Raw genomic sequence first — 25,590 nt, 5'->3', positions numbered from 1 at the left:
AGTCCACTGCGATGAAAAGGAACGACGAGCGAGGCCATCATCATCGGATCCGATCCAGCCAGGGAAAGAACGCCTGACCGCCTTCTGCCGGTTGCCCAGTGACGTTTTTGTGAGCAGTCTTCTTTCTACATGGGAGTACACACGCAAGAGTGGAGGGGAAATGATGGTTGATTTTGTTTTTGGTCCTGAAGATTGCTTCCAGTCCTGGTAATAATAACCCCGAACCAAGACGATCCTGTTTCTCCCACATGGAACAACGTGGAAACCCGCGAGGCCAATGGTTGACGAGGGTTTATGGGCCATGAGAGAAATTTCCCGCTCGGCCTCATATCCCTTCCTCCTGTCTCTCTCGTCGATCAACAGCAACCTAATCGGGGGGAGGGAGGGGCGGGGATGCATGGGAAGAGATCACTTGACCACCAGCCGGACTCTGCCAGCGCACAAACGATATCCACAGTGGTGTTTCCCACGGGCGGTCGAGAACGTTTGCGGTGTTTCTCCATACGATCCGGCGGTATATCTGATCAAATAAGAGGGGAAGGGAAGAAAAAGAAGGAGGGGTTCGGGGGCCCGCCATCAAACGATCCTGCGGCGTCCCGCCGGGTGTGCGCGCGAACCAGCTCGATGCGTACCGCGTACGGGCTGCCGTGTGCTACCAACGGAAAGGGGCGGTTGCAGTACCGCAACGGGGGAATTCCCAGAGCCTTGGATGGAGGCGCTGGATCTCAGTTTTCTTCGCTCTCTCTTCCTCTCTCTGTCTCCCCACGTCCGAGCGCGACGGGGAACCGGCATTGTGCGTTTTCGTTCGTGTTCACTTCTTCTGGTTCACTTCCTGACGCAGAGATCGGTCCTCAGCACCCACTTCTCGCCCGCGGTAACTTCCCGCCCTTCGTGCTGTGGATAAGTGGAACATGTGTCAGTCTGCAGTGCTCTCTCTCGTCCTGTTGGTACGACCGGGGGGGAGAGGTAAAAATAAAAGAGGAGAGAGGGGGGGAGAGATGGGATGGGATAGGTACGGCAGTGTCTGCAAGAGTGGGTTGGGCGCGGGTAGGCGGGTGGTTGGGTGAGAAGGGGACGGGGAGAAGAGGAAGAGGTGAGGCCGCAGTTGTGGCCGTGGTCGGCCTGTTTCGCGCCACCGAAAAAAGAAAAGAAACAGCTGGCGAGAAGCCCATGGTGGCAACGATCGCAGTTGCGAAAGAGCGTCCAGCAGAGGTTTTGGGCCCTGTAAACGAGAACACAGCCGGAGATCGGGGAATGATGATTTCCGTTTGATTTCGAGGCGAGGAATGAGATAGGACTTGTAAAGACTTACCAGCATACAATCATCGCCGTGCTTGTGTAAGAGAGCCATTCCGGTTTCGAGCGCGACCGGGATCTCCTCCTTGGCAGAGCGGCGGTCGTTGGGGAAGAAGACGGTCTCGCCGCCGACGCAGCCCTCGGCGGAGGAGGTCAGGTAGAGCAGAAGCGTCCACGTTGTCTTGCACGGAGTCTGTCCCGACGAAGGGTCAAGGGCGAGCGAGACGTTGTTGGAATCATCGTCTGTGAGTGGGGGGCGGTTGATGTGGTCAGCTGGCCTAGATCGATCTTGAAGAGATGAAGAGGGAGGGAAGCCTGCACGGAAGACAGGTGAAAGGAACAGAAGGAAAGTGTCAAAGAGCGCAAAAGAATCGGATCCTGGGTCAAGAAGCTGCAGGCTGGGAATCGGCAGCGCGTGTTCGCTGTTTGGTCTCTTGGCTCCTCGAGAGGGATTCGTCGGCGCGGGATGCTGAGGGTTCACTGGATCGGATTCGCAGGCTCCCGGACTCAGAATGATAACGCCATTGTGTGGATCGGTATGGAACGATCCGCAGGGTTTGGGTCTGCGGAACAAATCGATGTGTTTCCCGGTGCTGGGGCAAAAGTCCTTGATGACGAGTAGAGTGAAGACAAAGAGGACTGAGCGGCGGGAGAGAGATATCATATATCATTTGTGACCATCGTGTGGTAGATTCGATGGCTTCGCTTGCTGCGGGGCTTTACTCGTTCTCAAACATAACAGAAATAGTGGGTAAGACCAACTCAGGTCCCGTCAGGTTTGTCTGCGACACTGCAAGTCATGGGGCATCTTGTAGACTTGTGTTCTGGACTTGATGAGGTTGAGACATGCATGGACTGGAAACAATTACAAGTCATCAGTCCGTAGTAATGGGTCGATGAAGGAAATTGCGAATGGGGTGAGAGAAAACGTATGGACCGAGCTTGCTCGACTCCTCGCAAGATGTGTCTGGACAAGGCAATTGTAGCCTATCACCGTACGAAGTATGGGAATTGGGTGTCGTGAGCTGGTATAGCTGGAACTCGGCCTTGCGAGTAGAAGAGTCGGTGTAGAGAGATCGTCGACGGCGTTGTGATGTCACGCAGGCTTCCTTAGAACCGATGCTTTTCTACCTTCGCTCGTCGTTGACTCTCAACTTTGAGCTATTGGAGAAGAAAGACAAATCCGGTGGCTTGCTGCACGCTGTGCTTGCCGAAGGGTATCGAGAAACTCGGCCACTGGCTTGGTTGAGTCCGTACAGCCGGGGCAACTCGCCCGACGACTCGTAGAGTTTGTCACCCGCAGCATAGGTACGTGGCGTTTTGTGACAAGTCAAGAAAATAACCCTTAGACTTACAATGTGCATCGAAATACTGGCCTTTGGAGTAGCGATAAATGCGAATATTGGGATTCAGGCCAACGACCTCACCGCCCCTAGCATGTGTTAACCTCGTCAGCCAAAATTCGCGTAGAGATACAGGAGGTAAACTGGTTTCTTCTTCTGCATGGGTTTCACGTATGGAATACTCTTTTGGGGTGCTGTCTGCTGGGTGCAACAAGCGGGTCGAGCCGGAAGCGCGTATAATGCATCCTTCAGGATCAGGGTTCTGACGAGAGCGGGGGACGGGCAGGGGGGAAGGAAATCCAATGGACTCACCATAGGCCCCGTACATCTTCTTGGGAGAGCGCTTCGCGCAGTCCAGTCTCCATCCAAAGACGTTGAGCAAAGGTAGCATCCTGCACTTGGAAACGGTCGTTCACCCTGACTGCGTCTCCCCTCTTAGGGCGGCCAGGGGTGGTGACGAGTGGCAGATTCCTGAGGAAGGTGACATAAGAACTGCAGAGAGACTTGGGCCAGAAGTTGCGGATCAGAACCACTTTGTCAGGGCAAGATGCGAACTTGTCGGGAACGAGGTCGGTGACTGGTAATTGTGGCTTGAATTGGGGCCAAGCGGGAGGGACGTTGGGAGCGGGAGGGACGTTGGGAGCGGGAGCAGCGGGCGTCTTTGCGGCGGTGATAGAATTGCCGGCGCCTCCCTTTGCTTTGCCAGCGCCGGATGTCTTCTGCTTTCCCATGATCGGACGACGGCAGCAGCTGTGCCGTACGTATGGAACGTGGCCTAGGATGAATGATGTGCAGCGAACCGAGGGCACTTGGTGGCCGATGGCTCCCGCTGGCTGTCTGGGACAAGATTGAGGCTCCCGCTATGTTGAAAAGAGGCGCGCGGAACGGGAGGATGGGAGCCAGTGGAGCGGTCCGGGATAAAAACGTGAAGCAGGGTTGAATCAAAGCGGCTGATTGGTGGCTGAATATTGGTCGAAGGGCAGTAAAACGTCGTTCAGTTGTGGTGTTGTCAGCCAGATCTGATTAGGGCCTGGGTTGGCAGTCCACGTGAGACTGGGATCGGACGCAGATGCTTAGATTCGAATCGCGATTCGTTGGCTAGATCACTTCGACGACGTGCGCCCAGAGTGTCTGCAGTTGCAAGGGAGTTCCAATGGTCGCTTAGAAAATCCTGACTTTGTGGGCTGGAGGTTGTGAAGATGAAGTCGCCCGAGTCGAGCGGATGGAGTGTGTAGTGTGGACTCGACGCCAACCTAAGGCGCTAGTCATCTGCGGAGATCGGGTACGTACCTGGGCCTTCCACGGTGTATGATTGGTGTGCGCCAACCTGCCTTACCCGGCCGCCGCCGCTCCTCTCAGATCCCCGTGGACCCGCTTTAAGATGGGTCTTTCTCCGGGGGTCCGGGGCACACATCGCCGGGACCAGGGGTGAGCACAAAAGTGTGCGGCGCTAAGATTTTGGTATCGCTTGACCTTGAGATGCGTCTTCCCACTACTGACTCCCTGCTTTGGTCCCTTTCCTCGTCACATATCAGAGACCACTTCTCATCTCTCCTTCTATGCCATGAGAAAGTGACAGTTGACGACGTTTATCTCTCATCTGCGCTATGTCTTGATTTTTCCACTCTTCCGCGTCAAGCTCGACTTAGCAGGGAAACTCTGTCCGCTGTCAGGCCCAAACATGCCAGCGAGGTGTGCTTCTAGAGAAAACGACTCAGATCTCGAGCCCTCCCTTTCCCTTCTGTCGGATTTCAGTCTGTGCGTTCGGTCCCGTTGCTTTGGCGCCGAATTTTCTCTCAACCTTTTGCTCTTGGGTAAGAGAGCTTCTCATCAGCCGTGGAATGCGCGAAGCTGAGTCGTGCGCTGCGAGACAGGCGTTCACGGCGGGTAAGCCATTGGGAAAATGCCCCACGACCTCAGTACATCAGCAACTGTCCCTTCGGTTGCGCGGTTGTTCCCGTCATCCCGGATGAGGTTCTTAGGGTCAACTCAAAGCGCCATCTCATCGGAGTGCGTTCCGTCGCGAGTTTCGTTTTTTACTGTTTGAGTAGTAATCATGTTCGGTGTTATCCGTGTGCGCATTCGCACTGACGGGAGTGTTATGTCGGGGAGATCGATCACTTCAGCAGCAGCCCGATCGCCGACCCAGATACATGGTAAGCCTACCATGACTGACACCTGCGACAAAAAACCCACGAAGAACTCGCGCTTGGGCTCGGAGATTCCCACACGCATTGCATATTGATTAACTTGATTTCTTGGTAATCCCCCAGCCGCCGAAAGGGAGATTAGAAAAACCAACTGAACGATTCTCTTCATGTATGTGTCAGCTGAGCGACCCGTCTCGTTATCGTTAAGGTGGTTCAGTTCGTGACTATTGCCATTCCGGGCTGAGGCACTAGATCTCGGGAAAAGTGACATATGACAGTCGATGAGAACCCAACCACCCAATCGTGGCATGTCGTCTGTGCCCTCGATCGTCGTCGGACTTCAGGTCTCATTAGTCGACTGCATGGTATTGAGCAGCAAGACTCATCCTGGTCTAACGAAGAAAAACTTTTCCACCATGAGTGGCCCGGCCAATCTCATTGCAGCATGCGACGCCGTCGACTTTGCAGATACACTGCCCTCGGTAAGGTAATGAAGACAGTGAACTTGTGATAAGCTTGGATTCTGGTGAGACAGGCCGGTTCAGTCGGATCTCGTCATTCTCCAGGAACCAACGTATGTCTCCCATCTATTCCGATTGTGGCTGACCTGTCTCGCTACGAATTTCGAATCCAAGAGCCAGAATTTTGGGACGGAGCGCTCTTCAGTCATGTATGTCGCAGTGTCTGCTACCGACGTCCACAACGCATTCTGAGGATGAGGTTTTTGTTTTGGCTGCTCGGCCATCTTGTCGGTTCGCGACTCAGTCCGTGTTCCGGACCCAAGAGCCATCTCGACAATTTGACCCCATTCCGGCACTCAGCCAACCATGTGCCCTCGATTCTTGGAGTGACCCGGAATTTTGGTCACAGCGCTGGAAATTGACGCGCCCGGTGTCCGTCCACGACCCCGCCAGGCTGTAATCGTGAAGTCGGTCTTGGTCTAGTCTCCCAACTCTGTAATACTGGCGCGCGACGATTCATGAGGTGATTGTCGTGGTCAGCCGACTTTCAGCCAGCACTCTTTTCCTATCACAGACAGGAGCATGTGTCTCTACCCAAATGCCGAAAAGGTAGATCGTTGTATTCAAATCATTGAGTTGACTGCCTTGGAAATTGCGCTTCTGCGATGACGTCGCGCCCAGGGCAATGGTCCTGCTATTGTAGAATAAAATCATTATGCCAGGGGCCACAGCCACGTAGAGCCTGGAGGGTCGAAGGAGGAATGACGACGGCCGAGCTCGTGCGCCGGCATCTTCTGGATTGGCCAGAGAGACCCATTGATTTGGAGGGACCATGCAACAGAAAAATCGCCAATAAGCCGTGAAAACCCATTGACAGTCGACATCGCAGCACGATCTCCCACCCATCGATCGTTGCCGCGACAGTTTTACCTTTAATGCTGGTTCCCCGGCTGCGAGATTCGATCTGATGACAAGACGGCTGCTAGGGTTCATGAATCGTGAAGTTATGGACCGCGAGGTGTAGGCGGTGTATGCGGGATGACAGGTAGCTGAGAAACGACTTTTGATCTATCATTTTGATGTCCTCGCAGAGAAATTCGTCGCTCAGATGCCAAAACAATTTCCATGGGTTTGTGGCCCCAGACCATTCGTCAGGCGCAGCCCGTCAAAGGGGGCTGGACAGGCCCCGGGGAATGATTCCGACAATCAGACTGGCATGCCATATGCAGGTGATGTCGTCCGATGGGAACAGCCGTTACAAGACCAACTGTCATCCCAAGGTGGTGGAGGAGATGGGGGGTCGATATCTGTTCTGGACGACGATGATTGGGCGTAGGGACCTTGTGGAAGCGACGTGTGTCATTGCTTGACAAGGGATTTAGCGCATTGCGCGAGTGTTAGCGTCAAGAGACATGGCAGACCGCCTGAACCGCTCCCCGTCGCATTTCATCTGCAGACAACAGGATGGATGGCGCTCGCGGATGTACGAATAATGTCAAGATACCTGCTTGACCTTCATGCTCATTCCTGGTGTCGACGGCGGCAAGACGGTGATGCCGCGGTTGCAGTTGCAATCACAGTCGCAGGGTGCCTGGCTGCAAGGCTTTTGAAGGTTGTGTGGTGTTGATGGTGGGCCGGCGTGCATTTCGTCCGTAGTGAACCGTAGCATTCGGCCGGCATGATGCAAATTCTCCTGCGTTCGCACATATACGACAGTCTGAAGTAGGGAGACCTTTTTGGAATCCTGCTCGTTCGAGAGAACAGTAGATATTAGGCGCTCGTTTCCAATTTCGTCTTCGTATCTATTCAGAAAGAATTGGGAAGCAGCAATGACGATGTATTGATTGGAAACGAGGCTGCCAAGCTCGAATGGGACGGAGAAGACGCGGAATGTGAAAAATCCTTGTTCGTGATGTGGAGAGAAATCTCACGAGTCGATTCGATTGATGAATAAGACGGAGCTCTTGACACTGCATTATTGCATATAACGCTCAATGAATGGGGTCGGCTAATTTTAGGGGCGGGAACTTCCTTTCCCCGACTCCAGAAAAGCTTCCCACCCGACCCGACCAGAGCTCCGCCCGGGCTTGTCTTTCCCTTGCCTTACCCAGTACCTCCCTCGTTGCGCAGCTACCTTCTAGCACGCGAACACTCTTCGTTCACAGCAGACTCCATCAATCGACCACAGTCGATTGAAGCGGCCCATGCCCCCCTAAAGCCTGGTAGGTCCGGCCCGGTCCCGAAAAGTCACTATGGGCTTGGTGTCTAACAATTGAGGCAATCAAGGCACAAGATTCGATGCTCGCGCAACACTCGCCAGCCATGGCTCCCGTCAACGAGTCATCGGACTCTGGCCTCGCGAAGTCGCAAACCCAGCCAACATCCTCCATATTCCCCTCGAGAGTTTCGAAGCAACTGGGCTTGTTCTTCGCCGGCGCCGGCTTCCTGCTCTTCTCGACCATGATCACGCGACGTGCTGTTGCGCGCAAGCAAATCGCCGCCTATCCCAAATTCTACTCCCCCAGCCATGCCGCCGCGGGCAAGCAAGGCAACCCCGAAGGCTCCATGATTGCTCTGGAGGCTCTGAATCTGGCGACGCTCAACGTCTGTAGTTTCGGTATGATGATGACCGGAGGGGCCGCATTCGCATTCGACATCACGTCCGTCGAGGACTTGAGACAGATGGCGCGCAGAAGCATTCGAGGAGCTGCCGGCCAAACCGATGAGGCCGCTGAGAGAGAGTTCGAGGAATGGGCTGCGAAAGTTCTCACCAAGTTCGGCAAGACGCCCGAAGAGAATGCAGCAGACAAGACCGAATCCGACACCAACAAGACAGGGAAGGAAGGACGGTGAAGTGGCGACGCATCATCTACCTTAGAGCCAGATACCCCCCTCTATTCGCGGACGCGACGGATCTTGGTCAAGCCTCGGATTAGACGCTGCCAGATCGTCCTCACCGCGGCATGTACACAATGAAAATGGCGTACTCCGCCTTTTAAGACATATCTCAGTACAGTCCGACTCAACATCTGGTATTAGCACGCCCAAGTCCATCGCACTTTGTTACCCGACCAGACCATTGGCTTCCTTGCGCGAGCGAGACCGGAGTGGCTAGTATCGAAAACGATGAAGCCACAAAAACGGCTGCACTGGCATCGGTTTCAGCCTGTGGCGGCGATGAAGGCCCTTGTCACCTAGCCTCGGCAGGAGATTCAGGTTCTGCATCGTGAGATACCTGGCGTCATACGACGATCATTATTTTGTCTTGCATCTGCCTCGGGAAGCAGATCGCGGGTCGTGCATGCTGGATAAGTTCACCAGAAACTGGCCAGTAAGCTACTGTGCCTCCTCATGGCCCTGGCGGGGTCACCGTCAACCAGTCAGTACCTAGCCGAAGAGGTCTCGCAGGCGTTCGGCTACTCCACGCCCGCGGTCCAGCGTAGTCGACGACCAATGACATGTCTCGCCCTATCACTTCTCAGAATTTATCCTTCGTTGTTCGTGGCATTTCTTTTGAAACGAATCTCTCTTTTCAGTGTCTGCGCCCAAGATACATACCCTTCTTTGCCGCGGCGAGGACTCTTCTAAGATTCAGCCGGCGTCAATGGCGTCAAATAGGCCCAGCAGTTGACGCAAAAGACGCCGTTTCTTTCTCGGGACGCTTGACTTGGACCTCTTGCTTCTCCCGGCCGTCATCCATCGATCGGGAGGCCAACTATTCGTACCGGAAATGTGGATGATACGAGCTGACTGCAAGCCGCGGCCCCAGAGTATTGGGGCTGGGCACGCAGTACGAGAACGACTGCGAGACGCAACTTCGAAATACAACACGCTGCAACTCGGAGGGAACGAGTCCTCTTTGGAGGTGGTGGAGAAAGGGTCCGAGACAAACCATGGCCTTGCAACACCCCAGTTCACCCGACCTGCCCCGTCGTCATGCCCCGTCTCTTGATGTTCAGGGGTGGTACTTTACGGCCCTAGGTACCTAGGAAGATCGCCCATTAGCGCATCTTGGATTTCAACTCCCACCCCATGTCCACAAGTTCGTACGTCCGCAAGAACTGAGAGGGTGTCGACAAGGATTATACACGAGTTCATACACGGAAGCACATCGAGTCTTTCCGCTGCAGCTAGACTCTATGACCCATGCCCACGGGTATCGGTCCCATATCGATGCCAAGACGCATCAGGTTCCCCAATGCCCTAGACAGTCTTCGCTCACGGCTCCCTCTGATTTCGATCCATATGTATAAAATTCCTTGCCTCCTCGTCAGTCCCTCCAGTCTGGTTCCCTTCATGTTTCGTCAAACACAACCTTTCTGATTCAACGTTTCTGCGTTATCTGTCTTCAACAGCTTGTTGGGAGCATAATAGCCCTGCACTTATACACAAACCTTGATATTAACCGGTGTCAAGTTATGTGTCAAGGCCACAAGTGCTCTTCTTGGTGACTCTTTTGCTTGACGGCTCACCTTTCTTTCTCATCCTTCGTTTATACCTGAAAGCACGTTATCCACAGCGACATGTCGATACAACCGACAAGCCTTCCTACCGTAGGATGCGAAGGCATGAACGCCAGTATGCAGCTATCTCATGGTACCTTGGTACACGATGGAAGGTCTCTTGATGGCCAGGAGTACCAGCGCGGAGATCCCGTGACAATAATCGACAACGGGTCGAACGAAGACCTTAAGGACTCCATCCACGTCCTCAATCTGCGGAACAATCAATACATGCTTGTGCTTCTCAAGTCTGTTTGCTGGATTCCCACGCACACCGAGCAACGATCCGGCGCCACGTTTCTGCTTACCCTGTACGGCTCCAGCCTGGAATATCGACACACTGCTGAACCGCAACCCCGCTTGGGCAATCGTGGCATCGCGACTCTCCTCGGTTCTTCTGTTTACGTCGCACGCGAGGTCGTCTTGGAGGGCAACCCATCGAGGGCAGTTCTCGACGCTGCCGACAGAGTTTCCACATTCACGGTTCAATGGGATGCGCTGTCGGTAGATGCCATCCAGCAGCCAGCTCTGACTCCCACAAGCTCGTCTTGCGCCTCTTCAAGATGCCCTTCCGAATCGGGAGATGACGTTCCTGTAATGCACTTCTACCGTCACCAAGGAAGACGCGATTCTGCTATTGAGATCCGCGATCCCGAGTCGCCGATCTACAAGTCAACGACGCACATGGTAAGCGCCTGCCTGTCCCCAACATGAAGGATACAGACATTCTAACCAGCGACGGGTAGACATCACCGAAGCCCCCTTTGAAACGCTCGGCTTTCTTTGCCACAAAGTACAACACACGCTTCCCAACTGAAGTTTCAGCACACAGACAATATCCACGCGGCAGCGCGACTTGGTCAGACGACGTGGGATCGGACGACGAAGCATCATTCGACGTTGATGCTGGCTTCAATCATACTGCCGGGTGTCCCAATCTTGGTTTGTGCCACGAGGGACTGCAATTGAGCGAAATGAATCCGGATAGCGACTTGCAAGTCAACTTCGTGTTCATGCCGCAGAACGACGGCGAAAACTACGCTGCTGGACACCAGGAACAACAACGGCCGGACAATAACCCCCAAAATACTATGTGGGCTCCGTCTGGACTGCCTGCACATGAGCAAGGATGGAACCAGTTGCAGATGCCTCCGCAGCAAGTCCAGGAGATGCGACAACCCCAAATGCCGACACCGCAACGCCAACAACAACATCAACCACCCCCGAGGCAGGAAGTACAGCCAGAATATTACGACCAGTATCGGTTGATGGACAGATCCCAGGCTCAGGCTTTGAGTCACCATCCTCAGCAAATCGCGACATCCAACATGCACAACCAACGCGGAGAATACGCGCCAACACAGCACCTGCCTCAAGGCGTTACTTCCCACCCAGTCCAGAGCTTTCAGATGCAGCCTCGATACTCGGAACAGTCCAACAGACTCCCTGTGCATGGCACGGCTCCTTCCCCTTTCCCCGTGCCTGAGGAGGTTCATATCGTTCAGAGCAACCGCCATGAGCCTCGCCCTCCTTACTCTTTGCCATCCTCCACCTACAGTCCTGTTCATGAAGGCAGCTTGCCATCCACTTCCCACACCCAGCAACCACGACGGAGCCCGATGCCTGATGAATCACGATCATCGAGCGCAAGAGGAACACCTGTCATGGCTCGACGAGCAAAGCCTCAGCCAACACACACGTTTACGCCGACTGCAATGGTCAACTCTTTCCGTCAGATTACGCAATCACATCTTGCTTCTCTTGAGAGGCACTTCGAACAGCTTCAGCAAGGCCATGGCAATGACGAACAGATTCGAAAGGCCGAGGAGACGTTGCAAGCCGCGCGTCGCGCCGCTGAAAGCTCATCGCAAACACTTGGCCTACTTCAGCCACTGACTGGCATTCCATTTCGTGGTACGGAGAGCAGGCTGCAGTCTCTGTCTGATCAGATCGCCGCAGCCATGCAAAACCTTCTCCCCGGTGCTGCTGAGCAACCTGCCTCGCCTGAGGAGGGCGTTCAACAGTTGAATAAGAAGGTTCAGGACCTCAAGGAGTTCATTGAGTATCTGGAAGGTGTTCATCCAGAGGCCGTAAGGCGCGCGCAGGCCTCCGCGGAGGCCAGCTCCACATCTGGAGACAAACCCCGGCAGGATAGCAAGAACCTTCCCGTTTCTACATCGAACCGCGTTCCATCCGCACCTGCTTCTGTCTCTTCACAGATGGGAGCAAGCGACGATGATTCGTGTCGCTGGGTGGACGGTCAAGCCACACCACCCCCTGACCGTTCAGCTGCCATGGGTCAGAACCGAGACCAGTCTCGAATGTTTCGTGATATGGCAAATGGCCACGGTCGAATTCGCCAGGAGAATCGCATCACCTCCGACTTCTACCCAAATGCGGCCTACAGCCGACCGTCATCTCTCATGAACTCGCCGGTGACGAGCCATCCTGCCCCGGCTGAGCCGAACCACGGTTTTTTCCAACAAGCCTTACCCGTCCCAGTCCAACAATCAATCCCCCTCTCAGACTATGCGATGCAGTCTCGGCCGATCCAGGCTTACACACCCCCAACCTCGGCCGAGATGATGCGGCCCATGCAGGCGATCTCGAGCCTTCCCTCTCAACACTACACCACCCAGCAGGAGAATCCATTTTGCCTGCGTCCTTCTCAGCAAGCCTGCATGTATCCCACGAGTGGAGCAGAGATGCCCCAGTCAGGATACGCTCCTCGATCTCCGGTCTCATTCCAGCCAACTGGTCCGAACCCCCCAGCTGGGTATTATCAGGATATGAGGTCCAGCCTTCCCGACAGGCGGCCGATGCGCCAGGAGCGCCAGGCTCCCTACTCTCTGAGTTACAGAGACCAGAGGCGGCGCAGGGGAAGCCAGTAATGGTCCTGCTCGAGAGCGATTCCTGAGATTGATAAACACTGAGATAAATCTTTGATTTTTTTGGATTGTTGGCGTTTATTTTCTTTGTTTATTGCTTCCCTAACTGGCTTGAATAAGCGCACTGTCCTGTTGCATCTTATGGCGAGGCGTCTTCGGAGCGGCATTGTTGTTGTTCTTTCTCAAAGCTCTCGGCTGCTGGGTGCCAGCCGTCTTTATCTTTCTAATTTTAACTTCTAAGATATTGGTACACTGAAATGCGTACTCATTTTCGTTCGGACCGTCGTCCGAAGGCTTGGGGATCTTAGGGACAGCGGGGCATTTAGCACAAGAGAAATGTTCACGCGAGAAAAAGATTGTATGATATTATGATTACGGCTGTTACGTTTACTTAGCCCGGCTACTGAAAAGTTTGATATTATAAAGAATGAATGATCAGCCTGAAGTACATTAAACGTTCCACAGATGCGTCCGTCTTCCCTGATCGTGTCAGCCTTTCGCAGCATCAACATTGATCCGTGAGATAGATAATCATGATGTCGCAGCCAAGGGTGTTGAAAAGGTGCCCGGAACTGTCATGAACACGGCCGAAACAACTCCATCCGCGCCGCCACCGAGCAGCTGTCAATCGGCGTCCCGGAACCTTACTCTGCACGGACCCCCAAAACCCCGACATCGACCCCGGCATCTCCACCTCCGCGGGAAGCCGGGATCTGCCCGGGACACCCCACACAACGACCACCCGAACCGGTAAAACCTCCGCGTCGCGGACCCCAAGCCCAGACCGAAATGCCGTGAGGGCCCCCGCGGACCCCCTGGAACGCCGAGCCCTCTACGGAAACCTACAGGAACCGGAACGCTGACAGTTAACGTTCGATGCACTGTACCATTGTGGATCCTCCCAACGTTCATGCCTCGGCAGAACCTTCAGCCTTGGCGCGCGCATCGACGGGTTCCGGTCTGACGATCTGTGGATTCGACCAAGGCGGTGAGGTGAGATGCTCGCCGCCGGTCCAAAAACCGTCGGACAGAGGAACAAAGTGTGGTGCTGCAGGAGCGGTCTGGAGTGACGCGTTTGAGGAGGGGGGATCGTCCTCGGCCGATGGGTGGCTGTGGTCCTTCGGTTTGACCAATTCGCCTATCGGCGTACCGCGTGGGCTCGGAGAATTGGTTCTGGAACGGGGTCGTTGCTCCGCCGGGTGGCCCGCGGCATGGTGAGACTGTCGTGGCGCGCGCCGAGAGGGCGGCATGACTTCCCAGACCGGAGGGGCGCCGAGGTTCCGGTTCGTGTATATAAGGCCGTCTGCATCGATCAGGAGCAAAGGGGAACACCATCCCCAAAGCTCACGTCCTCGATCCACAATCTCTCTCTGTCTATCTTATCGTCCGGCACGAAACATATAATCCTAAACCGCAACCATGGCCATCACCAGAATCGGATTCATTGCCCTCGCCGACAGCGTCAAGCAGGAGGAGGCCGTCGAGAGGTTCAGCAACTTCGCGAGCGAGTGCAAGAAGGTACGTTACCGAGTCGTCACGATGCAAACCGGACTCTGACTGACTTGGGTGAACCTGTAGGACGGCCAGACGTACATCGTCTCTTCCAAGGCGAGCAAGTGCAAGGTCCTCACCGACGTGCCGGGCTCCCAGCCGTGGAGCATCGTGTATGAGATCACTTTCGCCAGCGAGGAGTGAGTATTCTATCTCCTGATCAACTGTCGTAGTTGTTATGAGGATGTGTACTAACGGACTCTAGGGACATGGAGTACTACCAGACCAAGGACGCTGTCTACCAGGAGCTGATGAAGCAGGCGGCTGAGGGCAAGGCGACGGGATTCATTGCTGTTTCTGCCCAGTTCTAGTTGCATGTCTTATCTCTTTGAATCAAAACAGTAAAACACCGCACATCGAAACTCCGAACTTGCACCTCTGTATCTGCTGAGCTTTGCCACGCTTTCTCCACTTGACCGATGACCAGTCAGTCACCTGTCATCCCCATTTCCCGTCTCGCCGAATCCATCTCTCAGGCGCGCCAATGTCGATACCGCATCGTTCCTCGCGCAGCGAAGCATCCGCGGAACTGTCTGTACTGCGGGAGTCTTCCTCTGGTGAATCGCGACTCCACCAACCCAGCGCAAACAGATAATCCTCGGACAGCTGGTCAAGCTCCCTCTTATTCATCCACTCTGCGCCTTTAGGTATGATGCTGCTGCTGCACAGTTCCCCCCCCCCCCCCCGCGAACAAGGCCATGACGCTGGCTATCGAATGAGGACTTCGTGTGAGTGTGCCTTTGAGATCAAAGAGAAGGTACGCTGCCAGTCGCTGAGTATATCTCCCTGTGGCGGTACCAGTAGAACCATCTGGCATAAAGAAAGACTCCTGTATGAATAGAACAGCCAGTTGGGTGAGGACAGATGTGATGTAGCAGATGTTGCCACACTTTCTGCGTCGAAAAGTTCGCGGTATCGTCTCTGCCGGCCGCCAATTGTGTGACTAATTAACTCAAACAAGGCGGCAGACCCCGAGGTATCGTTACGTGGACTAATATCCCAACTCACGTCAAGACCCCTCAGAGGTCCTTTAAGCTCTGCGTCTGCGGCAACGAGAACCGAGTAGAGTAATTCGGTCAATCGGCGATCCGTCAAGCCCATAAGTTGCATCTCTTGTAAGAGAGCTCTGAAGGGCGAACCTGGGTTGTCATCTCTTCAAAGTCGATTGTCAAATTGCGTTTCTTCACTTTCTAAGTGACCGCACACGATACTGGGCGTGAGTGCGGACATCTTTCTAATCCAGTTATGCCAAACAGGAAATTTGATCTCGTGAGTAATATTACTCACTAGTAAGAGGAGATGGCTCTCTGTTTGAGGCCCTTCGGACATTTCAGAGTCTTGACAGTACACCCGGTACATGCTGTATGTCGTAAATTGAGAGTCGAAGACGGATGGTTACACCAAAGCTGGGTGTAGCGAACTGTGCACCCTGAGCCAAGTGCGAGAGAGACACAGCATGAAACATTTAAGCTTACAATTTGCAATTCATGGTGAAGAAGCTGTCCGATGATGTCCGCGAAAGGACCCTTGAGAGGATACGGCTATGTCATCCTGATGCGGAGACGAAAAGGTACAGCAGGCACGGGATCCTGCCACAGCTGACGTTGAGGAAGAATACCGGTATACACATAGGATTGGAAGTCTTTCATTTTGGCTGCCTTCTAGTACGAATAAAAGTGTCAAGAAGAGCAGATTTACTTCGACTGGACCCTGAACAATTCCGTACAGATATCGTAGGACCGCTGAGAACGGCTTTAGTGGCACAATGTCAACCCGGTTGCTCTCAATCAGAACCTCCTGGCTTGATACCGTCACATGAGAAGGGAAAAATACTCGCGACATAGTCAAGTATCTCGAGAATTATATCACAGAAGCGAAGTCTTTGGTGAAGGAGCTCGTCGGACGTAGGGACACAAGTCGTCGGCCTCAAAAGTGGAACTCATAGGTACAATACACAATACGTTGATATTAGAAAACCAGCGATTCCAATATATCAGAACACACAAACATGAATGTGGATTCAACATGCTTGGAAACGTGTCATACTGCGCTAAACCTTAGTGAAAGAGGGCTCCAGGTTGCCAGGTCCATCGCTCAACTTGCCTTGTCCCAACGTCCGCAAACCTCAGTGAGCCTAAGCTAGTAAAGAGTTCTTCAGAATGGTCGAGTGCTCGCATGAGCTAAGCGCCACAGAGACGGCGTCGTTCAGTCTAAATTGGCCTCGACGGCTCAGCCCCGACCGATCAAATGGATATACGCCGTTGAAACTAGTTTTTGAGAAAAGTCGACCATCTAGCGCTATTCATCTTGACTTCAGGCTGCCTCTGAAAAGTCATGAGAAGTAGGCTGCTGCTCAACATAAAAGAAGTCGTTGCACCAGACTGGTTCCCCACGCCAGGGCTTCACTTTCACATATCAAATCTTGTCATCCGAAACTCAGATCAATCCCAAAGTAATGCCTACGATAGGCCCTGCCATTATTCACATGCTCTCTTGTTTCGGTGGGGGGAAGAAGGACTGCGAAAAAGACCGGGTCGAGACCCGACGACGTTCACGCAGCCCTGCGAGATATACTCGCACCAGATACTCAACCATGCGATACCCGTACAGCGAATGCAGAGAGTATCCGGAACCGCGAATCATACAAGTATCACGGCCAGACTCCTACGATGAACAAAGTGTTCTCGAACCGTACATCTACCAGCCACGAAGCCCGTCACCTGAGCGCCGCCGCTCTCATTCACCTGCGTCGCCCATCATCCTCCATGCTCAAGAACCTTCGGAAGAAGATCTCATCAAAATAGTCCGCCAGAATCCAGCCCGGGTCGTGGAGAGCGCCGAAGAGATGACGCATAGCGTCAGAAAAGCCCGCTTGATCTTGTACCATGCACAGAGAGCGATCAGGCTCCGCGGTGACGAGAGGGATGCATACGACCGCGAGGTCGTCCGACTGGACAAAGCTTTGGGGAGATTGGAGAGCCATCTACGACGCCCGAGACCCGAGATCCGGTACCCTTCGACGCGGGCGGTCCTGCTCCGTCTCGATATGGACTTCCGGGGCGACGTCATTGAACCGTTGAAGGCGGCCTTGTATGACCGGAGCCAGCCCGACTTCTCGGCCCTGAGACACACGGTCAACCAGATGAGATGCGCGTACAAGGAGATTTGGAACTCGCTGGAGCGCATGGCTTGTTAGGATCATGGTACCAGCTGAAGCTGGTCAGAAAGCTTCGTGTACGAGTACATGTATTGTTTAGTGAGAGTCTGGTTGCCCCCGTCTTGTATCACGCTGTATTGTTTAGTCAAAATGATATCCCTAGGCATATTTCGCAAACAAATCTTTACAACTCACAACTGGTCGTACGACCTCTTGAATTACACTGCCAAAGGAAGCGATGCTCCGATGACCAATCCATCCTTCGCCATCCACCTGAGCAGAACCAACCTGATTGACTATCGCAAACCCAAACAAGACACATAGCGAGGGCATGAAAAATACCCAAGACCATCGTCATTCCACAAAACGTCATACCCACATGTTCTCTCCCGTCATGCGATCCGTCCGAAGACCGCAGGAATCCCAACACCGCGGCACCATCGCCGAACGAACCCCTTCCCAGCTCCACGACGAACCACAACAACCCCTTTATCACAACCCTTTTATCACAAGCGTTGATCAATCGAGGCGTAAGGTATACTGCATTCAGCAAACCAACCGCCGTCCAATAGATATCACCAATCCGCTCCCGAGTTCGATCGGAACCAGAACCGAAACTGGGGCCCTTCCTAAGGCTGAACTCAACCACAGGCGTATCCCACTCGGACCCGACGTTCTCCTGGGACGCCATGTAGACTCGCGAGTACGACGGCTTTCACCAGACGATCCAGAGCACCACCACCACCAGACGGAGCGGAAACAAAGCCGCATTCTGAGTATCAGACATCATTCCCCTCTCAAACCCTCTCAAACCGGCATTCATCTCGTCCCCGTACTCACCTTCAGAATAGGCGCGCGTCCCCTACATACTTTTAAACCACCTCACAATAACCGAACCCCTCCTCCACCTCGAGTTCCCACCGTGCCCCCCCTCCCACCGAACATTAAACACACGACTTACGACGAACCTTTTTCGTATAAGCCGGTTTACTGAGCTTATTCCCAACACTCGAGGAAGGTCCTGCTCCAGAATGCCGAACGCCCGGCCCTCGGACGCCCGTAAGCCGGATCCGATTCCAAAACAGAGTTGACTGATGTGTTTGGAGGAGGAGGATGATGAGGATGAGAAGGAGGGGGGTGTTTGAGGGAGCTCTGGCCTCCTCGTCACCCGCACCATTTCCTCAAATGGCAAATGATAAAAACATGCGACGAACTTTGGATCCGGAACCGTCGATATTCCCTCGGCTGATTAGGAAAGAAAAGAGCGTGCGCCCTCCAAACGACCGAAGCAATAAAGTTCGGGAAGGCGTTTATGGCATGGCGTGCTTCGCATTTCTTTCCTGCACACGCCCACACTAATCGGCCGCAACGTTCTGACTGGCATGGAGCCGAGACGGAGCCGGATCACCGTGGGGGAGTTGTGATGATTGAGTTTTCGGCCGAGAATGCTCTTTTCGGGGTCAGCTTGGTTCGTTCATTCGCTGCGTCGAGGGCTGTTTGAGGTATGCTCGTGAACTATAGAAGCATTTCGTCTCCTACAGGAGGAGGAATTGCAGCATGTCTCGAGTTTCATGGGCCAGTGTTTGATGCTTCGGAGATGGTACATACGCTGGACTCGTAACGACATCTCGTCCGCACCCGTCTCGACATGGAATGGTGAGCTCGGGGTTCAGCTGAGGACGTCAAAGACAAGGGGGCTTGTTTTGACACCTCTCATGGGCCGGTACCCGGATTCAATGTGCTCTTGAAGGTTGCCGCCAAAAGCTTGTCTTTTACGTATTACTGTTCAGGGTATGTCATGCCTTGGGGCTTGATTACCGACTTCTTCTAAAAGAGTATCTCCAGCGAGTGTCATTTCACAGGATCATGGGCCGGTGTAGAGCTTCAAGTCCTGGAAAATGAATTCGATAGACAAGGTTTCTTTTCAAGTGCACAGCCAGAAACACTTACATAGATCTCATGAGCACGAGGCCCGCCAGGCTGTTCATCAGCCTAGTCTTTGGGTAGGATATCTACTTTCATGATGTCCTCGAAGTAGACGAAGGCTGGGTACATCATACAAGATGAAGCTGGTATTACAGAGGTAACCTCGAAGGGTTTCCCCAAAGGAAGGTCGTCTGTGTAGCAACCCGACACATCATGTCAACAGAAAAAGCTGAAATTCAGGGAATGTGACATGTGAGGGGATGCTCGACGTAAAAGGACATTCAATAGCCGCGTATGTGTCATGATCCAACCTCAATCCTGTTCAAGAAAGACTTTTTGACTCATGTCAGACAGAGTACAATCAGAAAGACCACAACTCTCACAGCCGTGAGCCGAGATGGTGCATCCGAAGGACACGAGAGACAGGTGAGAGTAGCGAAACCAAATCCCTGAGATTGGACGAAGTCACCCTCCTCCAGGTCAGGGTAAGTGAGGCATCTCAACTTCACTAAGAGGGAGCATTGACGACTTCCAGGGCCAGCTGAACAGCTGTGTCGCTTTGCTACACCAGCCAGTAGTCGGCTGCGTCATTGGCGATGCTGCCTGAAGCCCCCTCGATCGTAATGGGCTGAGGAGCCTCGGCTGCTTCACGATGGCGACGACTCTAGATTCTCTCGAGATACTTCCCTCGGGGACAAGACTGCAGCCCTGCCGTCATATCATCCTTGAAGATCAATTGATGGTAGAATCCTGAAGAAGAAAACGGCAGTAAAGTGAGACTTGTAGACACGAAGACAGGGCCTATGAAGCGATAGATGTCACGCTGTCTGTACACTCACACTTGATAAGCGTCGACGATAGGTTGATCGCAAGTCGACCATGTGCGAGGTTATTCGTCGAAGAAACTCGCTCCAACGCGAGCATCTCGCGTCCAGCTTCGTCAACGGCACACGCAATCCGTCCCTTCTGATCTGTTGGCCCTCCGATGACCGGACGAGATCGCGATCCACCGGACACAACCCTCCGGCCGCCTGACGCTCAGGCCGCTGGTTCCCATTACGACAACCGAACGGGTTCAGACGCCGAAGTGCCGCAACGAGATGCCGGGCCATAACCGGGCCTCAGCATCGGCAGGCCTCGCAGTGGGGGAGTTATGCATCTCCACTGCTCCGTGACGGCGCTGACTGATCGGGATTCTCATCGTACGACGCGCTTCCTTTCCATGCTGAACATGTGGGTAACGCGGAACAGACCGACTTAAACCCATCCCCACCGGAAGAAAAAAGAACAAGAAAGACCCAGAGCCCCGCGCCGAAAATCTTTGCATCGTGATCAGTAACACGGCAGCCGTTCTGTAATGCATGGCTGGTGTGGGTGTGCTTTCTCCGGGTGGTTCAGCGGGGCGGACTTAGGTCGGAGGGCGTTCGGGCAGGTGATGACGAGATCATCACACAACGTAAATATTTGTTCAGGGGCCTCTGTTGCTGCTCGTGCGCGGGCCCTGTCCGCAGAAATTGCCAGCATCGTGAAGAACGCAGACTTTTTCTGTCTGGCAGTCTTTGGTCGGCGGTTCTTTTCCCTTCTCGTAATGGATGAGGTAACCAATGAGGCATTTCCAGGCGCTCGCGAAGCAACAAGTCGCAGGGCCTCCTAGGATGGCACTTTTTTGAGCCCAGATAAGAGAAGCTGAAAGTCTTGTGGAGCCTAACGCACGTCGTGATCGTAAACTCGCGATGTTTGACTCGTGCCAAAGGTGAGCTACCTTGGCAGCGACAAGATGTTGATGTAATGTCTGCCAATCGTGTGTAAATCATCTCGATTAACACCGTAGCCTCCCTGCTGACATATGAAGAAACCCACACAGGTCCTCGGAAAAGCTTGGCATGCTGCGGTCGTAGATCCCCAGATTGCCTTCCTGCCAAGGTGTAAACTCCGCACAAAACTCGTGAAAACACCACGATACCGAAGATCACGATACTTGGCGATACACAGTAAGACTTGAAAGGTTCACCGCTCGCGTCCATGGGTTCCGCGGCGGCAAGACGAAAGTTAATCAAGCCTCGTCTTCAGTCGGGACTCGTGCGTTCCGCGGCGGCAATGTGCTGAGCATAGGCAGGTATTCGATGAAAAGAGTCAGCCCATGTTCAATAGGCCATGGAGCCATGTCGTTTCATGCATGTGTTGCTGTGGTTGTCACGTCGCTGGGCTTATCGGGTTTTACAACTCGGCCCACTAGGTTTTTGGTAATTGACTGGTTTCTGTGCCGCTCCCGAACGCCCTCCGACAATTTTTGCAGAGATCCCCAAAGGAATCTCAGATCCAGCCCGGAGATAGCAACGGGGAATGACTCCACTCTTCCGAGTGTCCTGCAAACAGGGGCCGGTGGCGTGACTCAAGAGGCGTCTGTTTCGTGTCAAGCTACGGCCAAGCTCCGCTACCAGTGGTTCAGCCCCTTCACCATGTGCAGTGAATGAATAAGGCACCTTGGCGATCCTGCTCTAGACCGCGAGAACTTTGGAGGTAATCAAGGATAAAAAGATTGCAAACAAGGCAGGCCGTGACGTAGTTTGCTCAGCTATGGGCCTGGACCACTTGTATTGGTCACAGCCAAGGAGACGCCGTTTGCCCAAAAGTCGACCGTATCTTTTGTGATGTTCTGTGTTGCTTGCTTCCGTTTGGAGACGCCCGTTCTCAGCAATGGATCAAGTCCGGCTCCGACAAGGGTGGATTTCGCAGTGTTGCTGCTCCGGCATTATGGATCCGTCCCATGATGCCCCGGGGTCCGGCACCGGCCAATGCCAAGAAAATACGGCGCCCGGGCACCGTAACCCCGTAATCCCGTTCGCGGGAGATACCGGACCCGGAGTTCAGTGTAATGGCGGAAAGACTAATGTTGACAGGAGGAGGTCCACCGCAAGCCTCGGCTGCGAAGTAAAGTCGTCCTTCGATTTAAAATTTGAGCGCGTATGATCATGCGCCCCGAATATCCACCTCCAGCGGGAAAACGTGCAACCCTGGCGAGAATCAATCATCGGACGGTGGACGACCTGTTGTTATCCACATGTTTGCTGTGGGTGATGCAGAATTCTCTCAGAGGGTGTACCATGTGAAGAGATTGTGACTGTCCGGCGGGAGACCCATCAACCTCGGAGGCGCCGTTTGGGAGTCGAGCCGCGTTGTCCCATCTTGTACCCTAAAGTTTTCCATTGTCTAATCCAGGGGTGCGGGCCGAAAGGTGAGACTGGAGACAGACAATCAGTCTGATAGCGGACCCGAGTGTCTGGATAGGGCTTTGTACCAGGATGACGTTTCTTGCACCTAAACGTTTTGTCAGCGCGTGCGATGGTTTGAGCAAATGGTGATGACATGGCCATATTGAGTTGCAAGTGCCGACGTCCATCGACAGTCACGAGCGCACCGGTCAAAAGGTTCTTTGAGGGGTGTTAGCTTCGATCAGCAATTCGAGAGACCGGCCGAGGGCGAGACTCAGGTGCCAAGTCCAAGAAGGCATCGCGCGGCGGGACAGGCTCAGAGGCCGCGCCGACAAGCAATGAGGCTCCAAAGCGACTAGACGTCATGGGGAACGTGGTGGTGGAGTCGAGCCTCGGCCGAACTGGAGATTAGCAGAGGCCGAAGTCCGCTTTTAGTACCTGCGTACAGAGTAGCCAGTAGTAGGCCACAGAAGACGGCGCGACACAACAACAGCAGACATCTGGCGAGGCACCTCAGCATCGCAATAAAGGCAGTGAGAATAACGGGCGAAGAATCGGCAAGCTACCCGATATTGAAAGTATCCTTGCTGCGGTCGGCGACATGGGACGAGATGACGGAAACAAGACAGGAAGTAGACAGATGTGTACTCTTGTCAATCAGTGTACAGATGGACAAATGTCGACATGCCGTGCTGGCGGGGGAAGGAGGCGAATAGTCTAAATGCGCCATTTCGAGATTCCGGCTTCTCCCTGTCCCCTTGGGGAAAGACCCTGAAGTAGTGAATAGGGGTCACGAGAAGGAAGGCTTAGACGTCCGTAGAAGGGGGTCCAGGGAAACCCAGGAGTTTGGGTCCGGATCTTGATGGCGAACGTTGAGAAGGTTTTCGATGGTGAAATTGTATGGGGTGAAGCGGCGCAAGCCGGGGAGGACGTCTCGTGGTAAGGAGTTGTTGGAAGGCGAGCAGGGTTGGGGTCGGTTGTTCGGTGGTTGCGTGTGTAAGTCGGAGGCCGAAAGGCCGTCTTCGTTACCGAGAGATGGCCGGTGCTGGCCGTTGTAATTGGCCCATATGATCAGCCTGGGATCGACCGGGTCAACTTTATGAATAATGCAAGGCAACGGGGAACGGGAGGCATCCGCTGGCGTGCGCTGGGCTATTCTGGCGGATGGTGATCCGAGCCAACCTTACCGTAGCCTGTTGGTAGCGGATTCTAGCCTGTTGACAACGTGTTGCCTCTGTTGACGGTGGGAGGAGACGTCGTCAGATAGAGACCAGGCAGAAAATTGAGACAAGGAGATCATTGCCTTGCGGGGCAGAATCTAAGTTGATGAGATGATTAGATGAGACGTGGAAATTCGAGCAAGAGGAACGCCGAGAGACTGGCGAGAGCTGCGGCCCGGAGCATATTCGAAGTGGGTTGCGCCGGGCAGAAGGAGCCCCGGTATTCAGGTCAGACGACGTGATGACTACCTGGTAGAAGTGAAGATGTCAAAAAAGTTGTTGTTGTTCTGTCAAACAAAGGCTTGTAATTACTTGGATGGGGATGCAAGTTTGTTTTCCTGGGTAGGTACCCGATCGATACTCCGTGATACGTACTTGCCCGGAGCGGAATTCACGTTGAATAAGTTCCTGCTTCTTTCCCAAGATATTTCCGTGGCCGAGTGGGGACGGCACTTGCCAGCAGTGAAGCCGATTAGTCAGTATGTTAATGATATCCTCTAAACCAAATGGGGAGGTGGGGGCGACTGGTAATGGAAGGTACAGTGTACTTGTTGTGGACTGCAGTGGACTTTTGGAAAGTGCGGAACACTGAACACTACGGATACTGAACCACCTTCTAGAAAAATTCGACGGTCCACGATGATTTCACATTTTGTCAAGTGCCGTGGAGAGAACCGAATTGCAAATCAGTCTACCCGTCGCTGGGTCCTGATGGGTATGGATTCGCGGTTAGCAACTTTGGGGATGAGGTTATCGGCGTTTATTCAGACGTTTGATTGGACGCGTTATCTGTAATTGTGTCCAACGTTAACCTCAAACCCATCCCACCTTGACCCGGCGATTAACTAAGCTTTCCGCCGTGAGATTTCTAATTCATCTCATCCCGTCTCGACGCCGATGTGAGTCGGCGCCGGCGCCAACTGAGACCCGACAAGGCGCACTCCCACGGGCACCCGCTGGCGGTTCGTTGGTAATCGGCTCTGCTTTAGGATGTTCCCTGAAACGCTCACCATGATATCACCTCTTGATGAGAATTAACAGCTAGATTCAGAGCTACGCTTCACCACGAGCACGCTACTCGGGGCTAACCTTGAAAGCTCGGTCTTGTCCTGGACACCGCTCGCGGTAGGGATGGATAGACATCTCATAGTTCATCCTTCACACTAAAGCACTAAAAGTAAGCACATCGCGATGAGGAAGTGGATGTGGACGGTAGGAACCAAACTCAAGCGACGGTAAATTCCTCTCGGGCTTGTTATCTCCGCTCCGCGGAACCTCCAGCCGGGCCTCCACGGATTTCCATTGTGCAACAAGAACCCCGTGAACCGATCGGCACGGGGCAACGGGACGAAGCAAGACGTGATGCCAACGGTGCATTCGATCATCACATTTGACAGATGCAACACCACCAGCTGTCCACACACACCTTCTAGATATTCAAGTATCTTTACCGCATGGATGATCTGTAAAGCTTTTGCGCCGGTGACTCACGAGGAAAATATTTTGATGAGGGGGATTTCGATAGGATCCGTAAGCTGGTCCTGGTAAGAATAATATTATGTCAAGTCCTATGAGGCAGTAACCGGGCGGGCAAGTTCACGTTATCACTTAATTATTTCGCCGGGAACACTGTGCCCTACGAAGTACGTACAATGCACGCAGTGATGACAATTCAACACCTCAGTGTTATCTCCTGGACCCACCCAGCACCTCGGCACAGCTCCACCCACGCCCCTCAAGGTACCTGACCTGCGCCTGCCTTCACTGTTTCCTTCCCATTACCACCGCTTGTGGACGTGGAGTGAGACAATCAGTCAGACTTGTACCTGATCCTCCATTCCAAACCTCTCCATTGACACATTGCATCCCACATCTTTTTTTCTG

The 25,590-nt window shown here is 53.7% G+C and overlaps 5 protein-coding genes across 5 annotated transcripts; 4 read left to right on the top strand and 1 right to left on the bottom strand.

Annotated features, from left to right (window-relative positions):
- Positions 1–825: 825 nt before the first annotated feature.
- On the bottom strand, positions 826–3,370 carry CkaCkLH20_02916 (uncharacterized protein; the record flags this gene model as incomplete). Its single annotated transcript, XM_038885635.1, has 4 exons — positions 826–894; positions 1,313–1,539; positions 2,652–2,728; positions 2,952–3,370. The coding sequence occupies 4 exons, from the start codon at positions 3,368–3,370 to the stop codon at positions 826–828; spliced, it is 792 nt and encodes a 263-aa protein (XP_038748834.1).
- A 4,202-nt stretch (positions 3,371–7,572) lies between these two features.
- On the top strand, positions 7,573–8,103 carry CkaCkLH20_02915 (uncharacterized protein; the record flags this gene model as incomplete). The annotated part of the gene is made up of 1 exon (XM_038885634.1): positions 7,573–8,103. One exon carries the CDS (start codon positions 7,573–7,575, stop codon positions 8,101–8,103), a length of 531 nt encoding a protein of 176 aa, XP_038748833.1.
- Positions 8,104–9,773: 1,670 nt separating this feature from the next.
- Positions 9,774–12,643, top strand: CkaCkLH20_02914 (uncharacterized protein; the record flags this gene model as incomplete). The annotated part of the gene is made up of 2 exons (XM_038885633.1): positions 9,774–10,439; positions 10,499–12,643. 2 exons carry the CDS (start codon positions 9,774–9,776, stop codon positions 12,641–12,643), a joined length of 2,811 nt encoding a protein of 936 aa, XP_038748832.1.
- A 1,416-nt stretch (positions 12,644–14,059) lies between these two features.
- Positions 14,060–14,502, top strand: CkaCkLH20_02913 (uncharacterized protein; the record flags this gene model as incomplete). The annotated part of the gene is made up of 3 exons (XM_038885632.1): positions 14,060–14,158; positions 14,219–14,331; positions 14,397–14,502. The coding sequence occupies 3 exons, from the start codon at positions 14,060–14,062 to the stop codon at positions 14,500–14,502; spliced, it is 318 nt and encodes a 105-aa protein (XP_038748831.1).
- A 2,282-nt stretch (positions 14,503–16,784) lies between these two features.
- Positions 16,785–17,387, top strand: CkaCkLH20_02912 (uncharacterized protein; the record flags this gene model as incomplete). Its single annotated transcript, XM_038885631.1, has 1 exon — positions 16,785–17,387. One exon carries the CDS (start codon positions 16,785–16,787, stop codon positions 17,385–17,387), a length of 603 nt encoding a protein of 200 aa, XP_038748830.1.
- Positions 17,388–25,590: the final 8,203 nt, after the last annotated feature.

Source organism: Colletotrichum karsti, assembly GCF_011947395.1.
Source record: "Colletotrichum karsti strain CkLH20 chromosome Unknown Scaffold7, whole genome shotgun sequence".
Classification (NCBI taxonomy): domain Eukaryota; kingdom Fungi; phylum Ascomycota; class Sordariomycetes; order Glomerellales; family Glomerellaceae; genus Colletotrichum; species Colletotrichum karsti.
The sequence above is the reverse complement of the archived record's forward strand: the minus strand, read 5'-3'. Positions and strand labels throughout refer to the sequence as shown.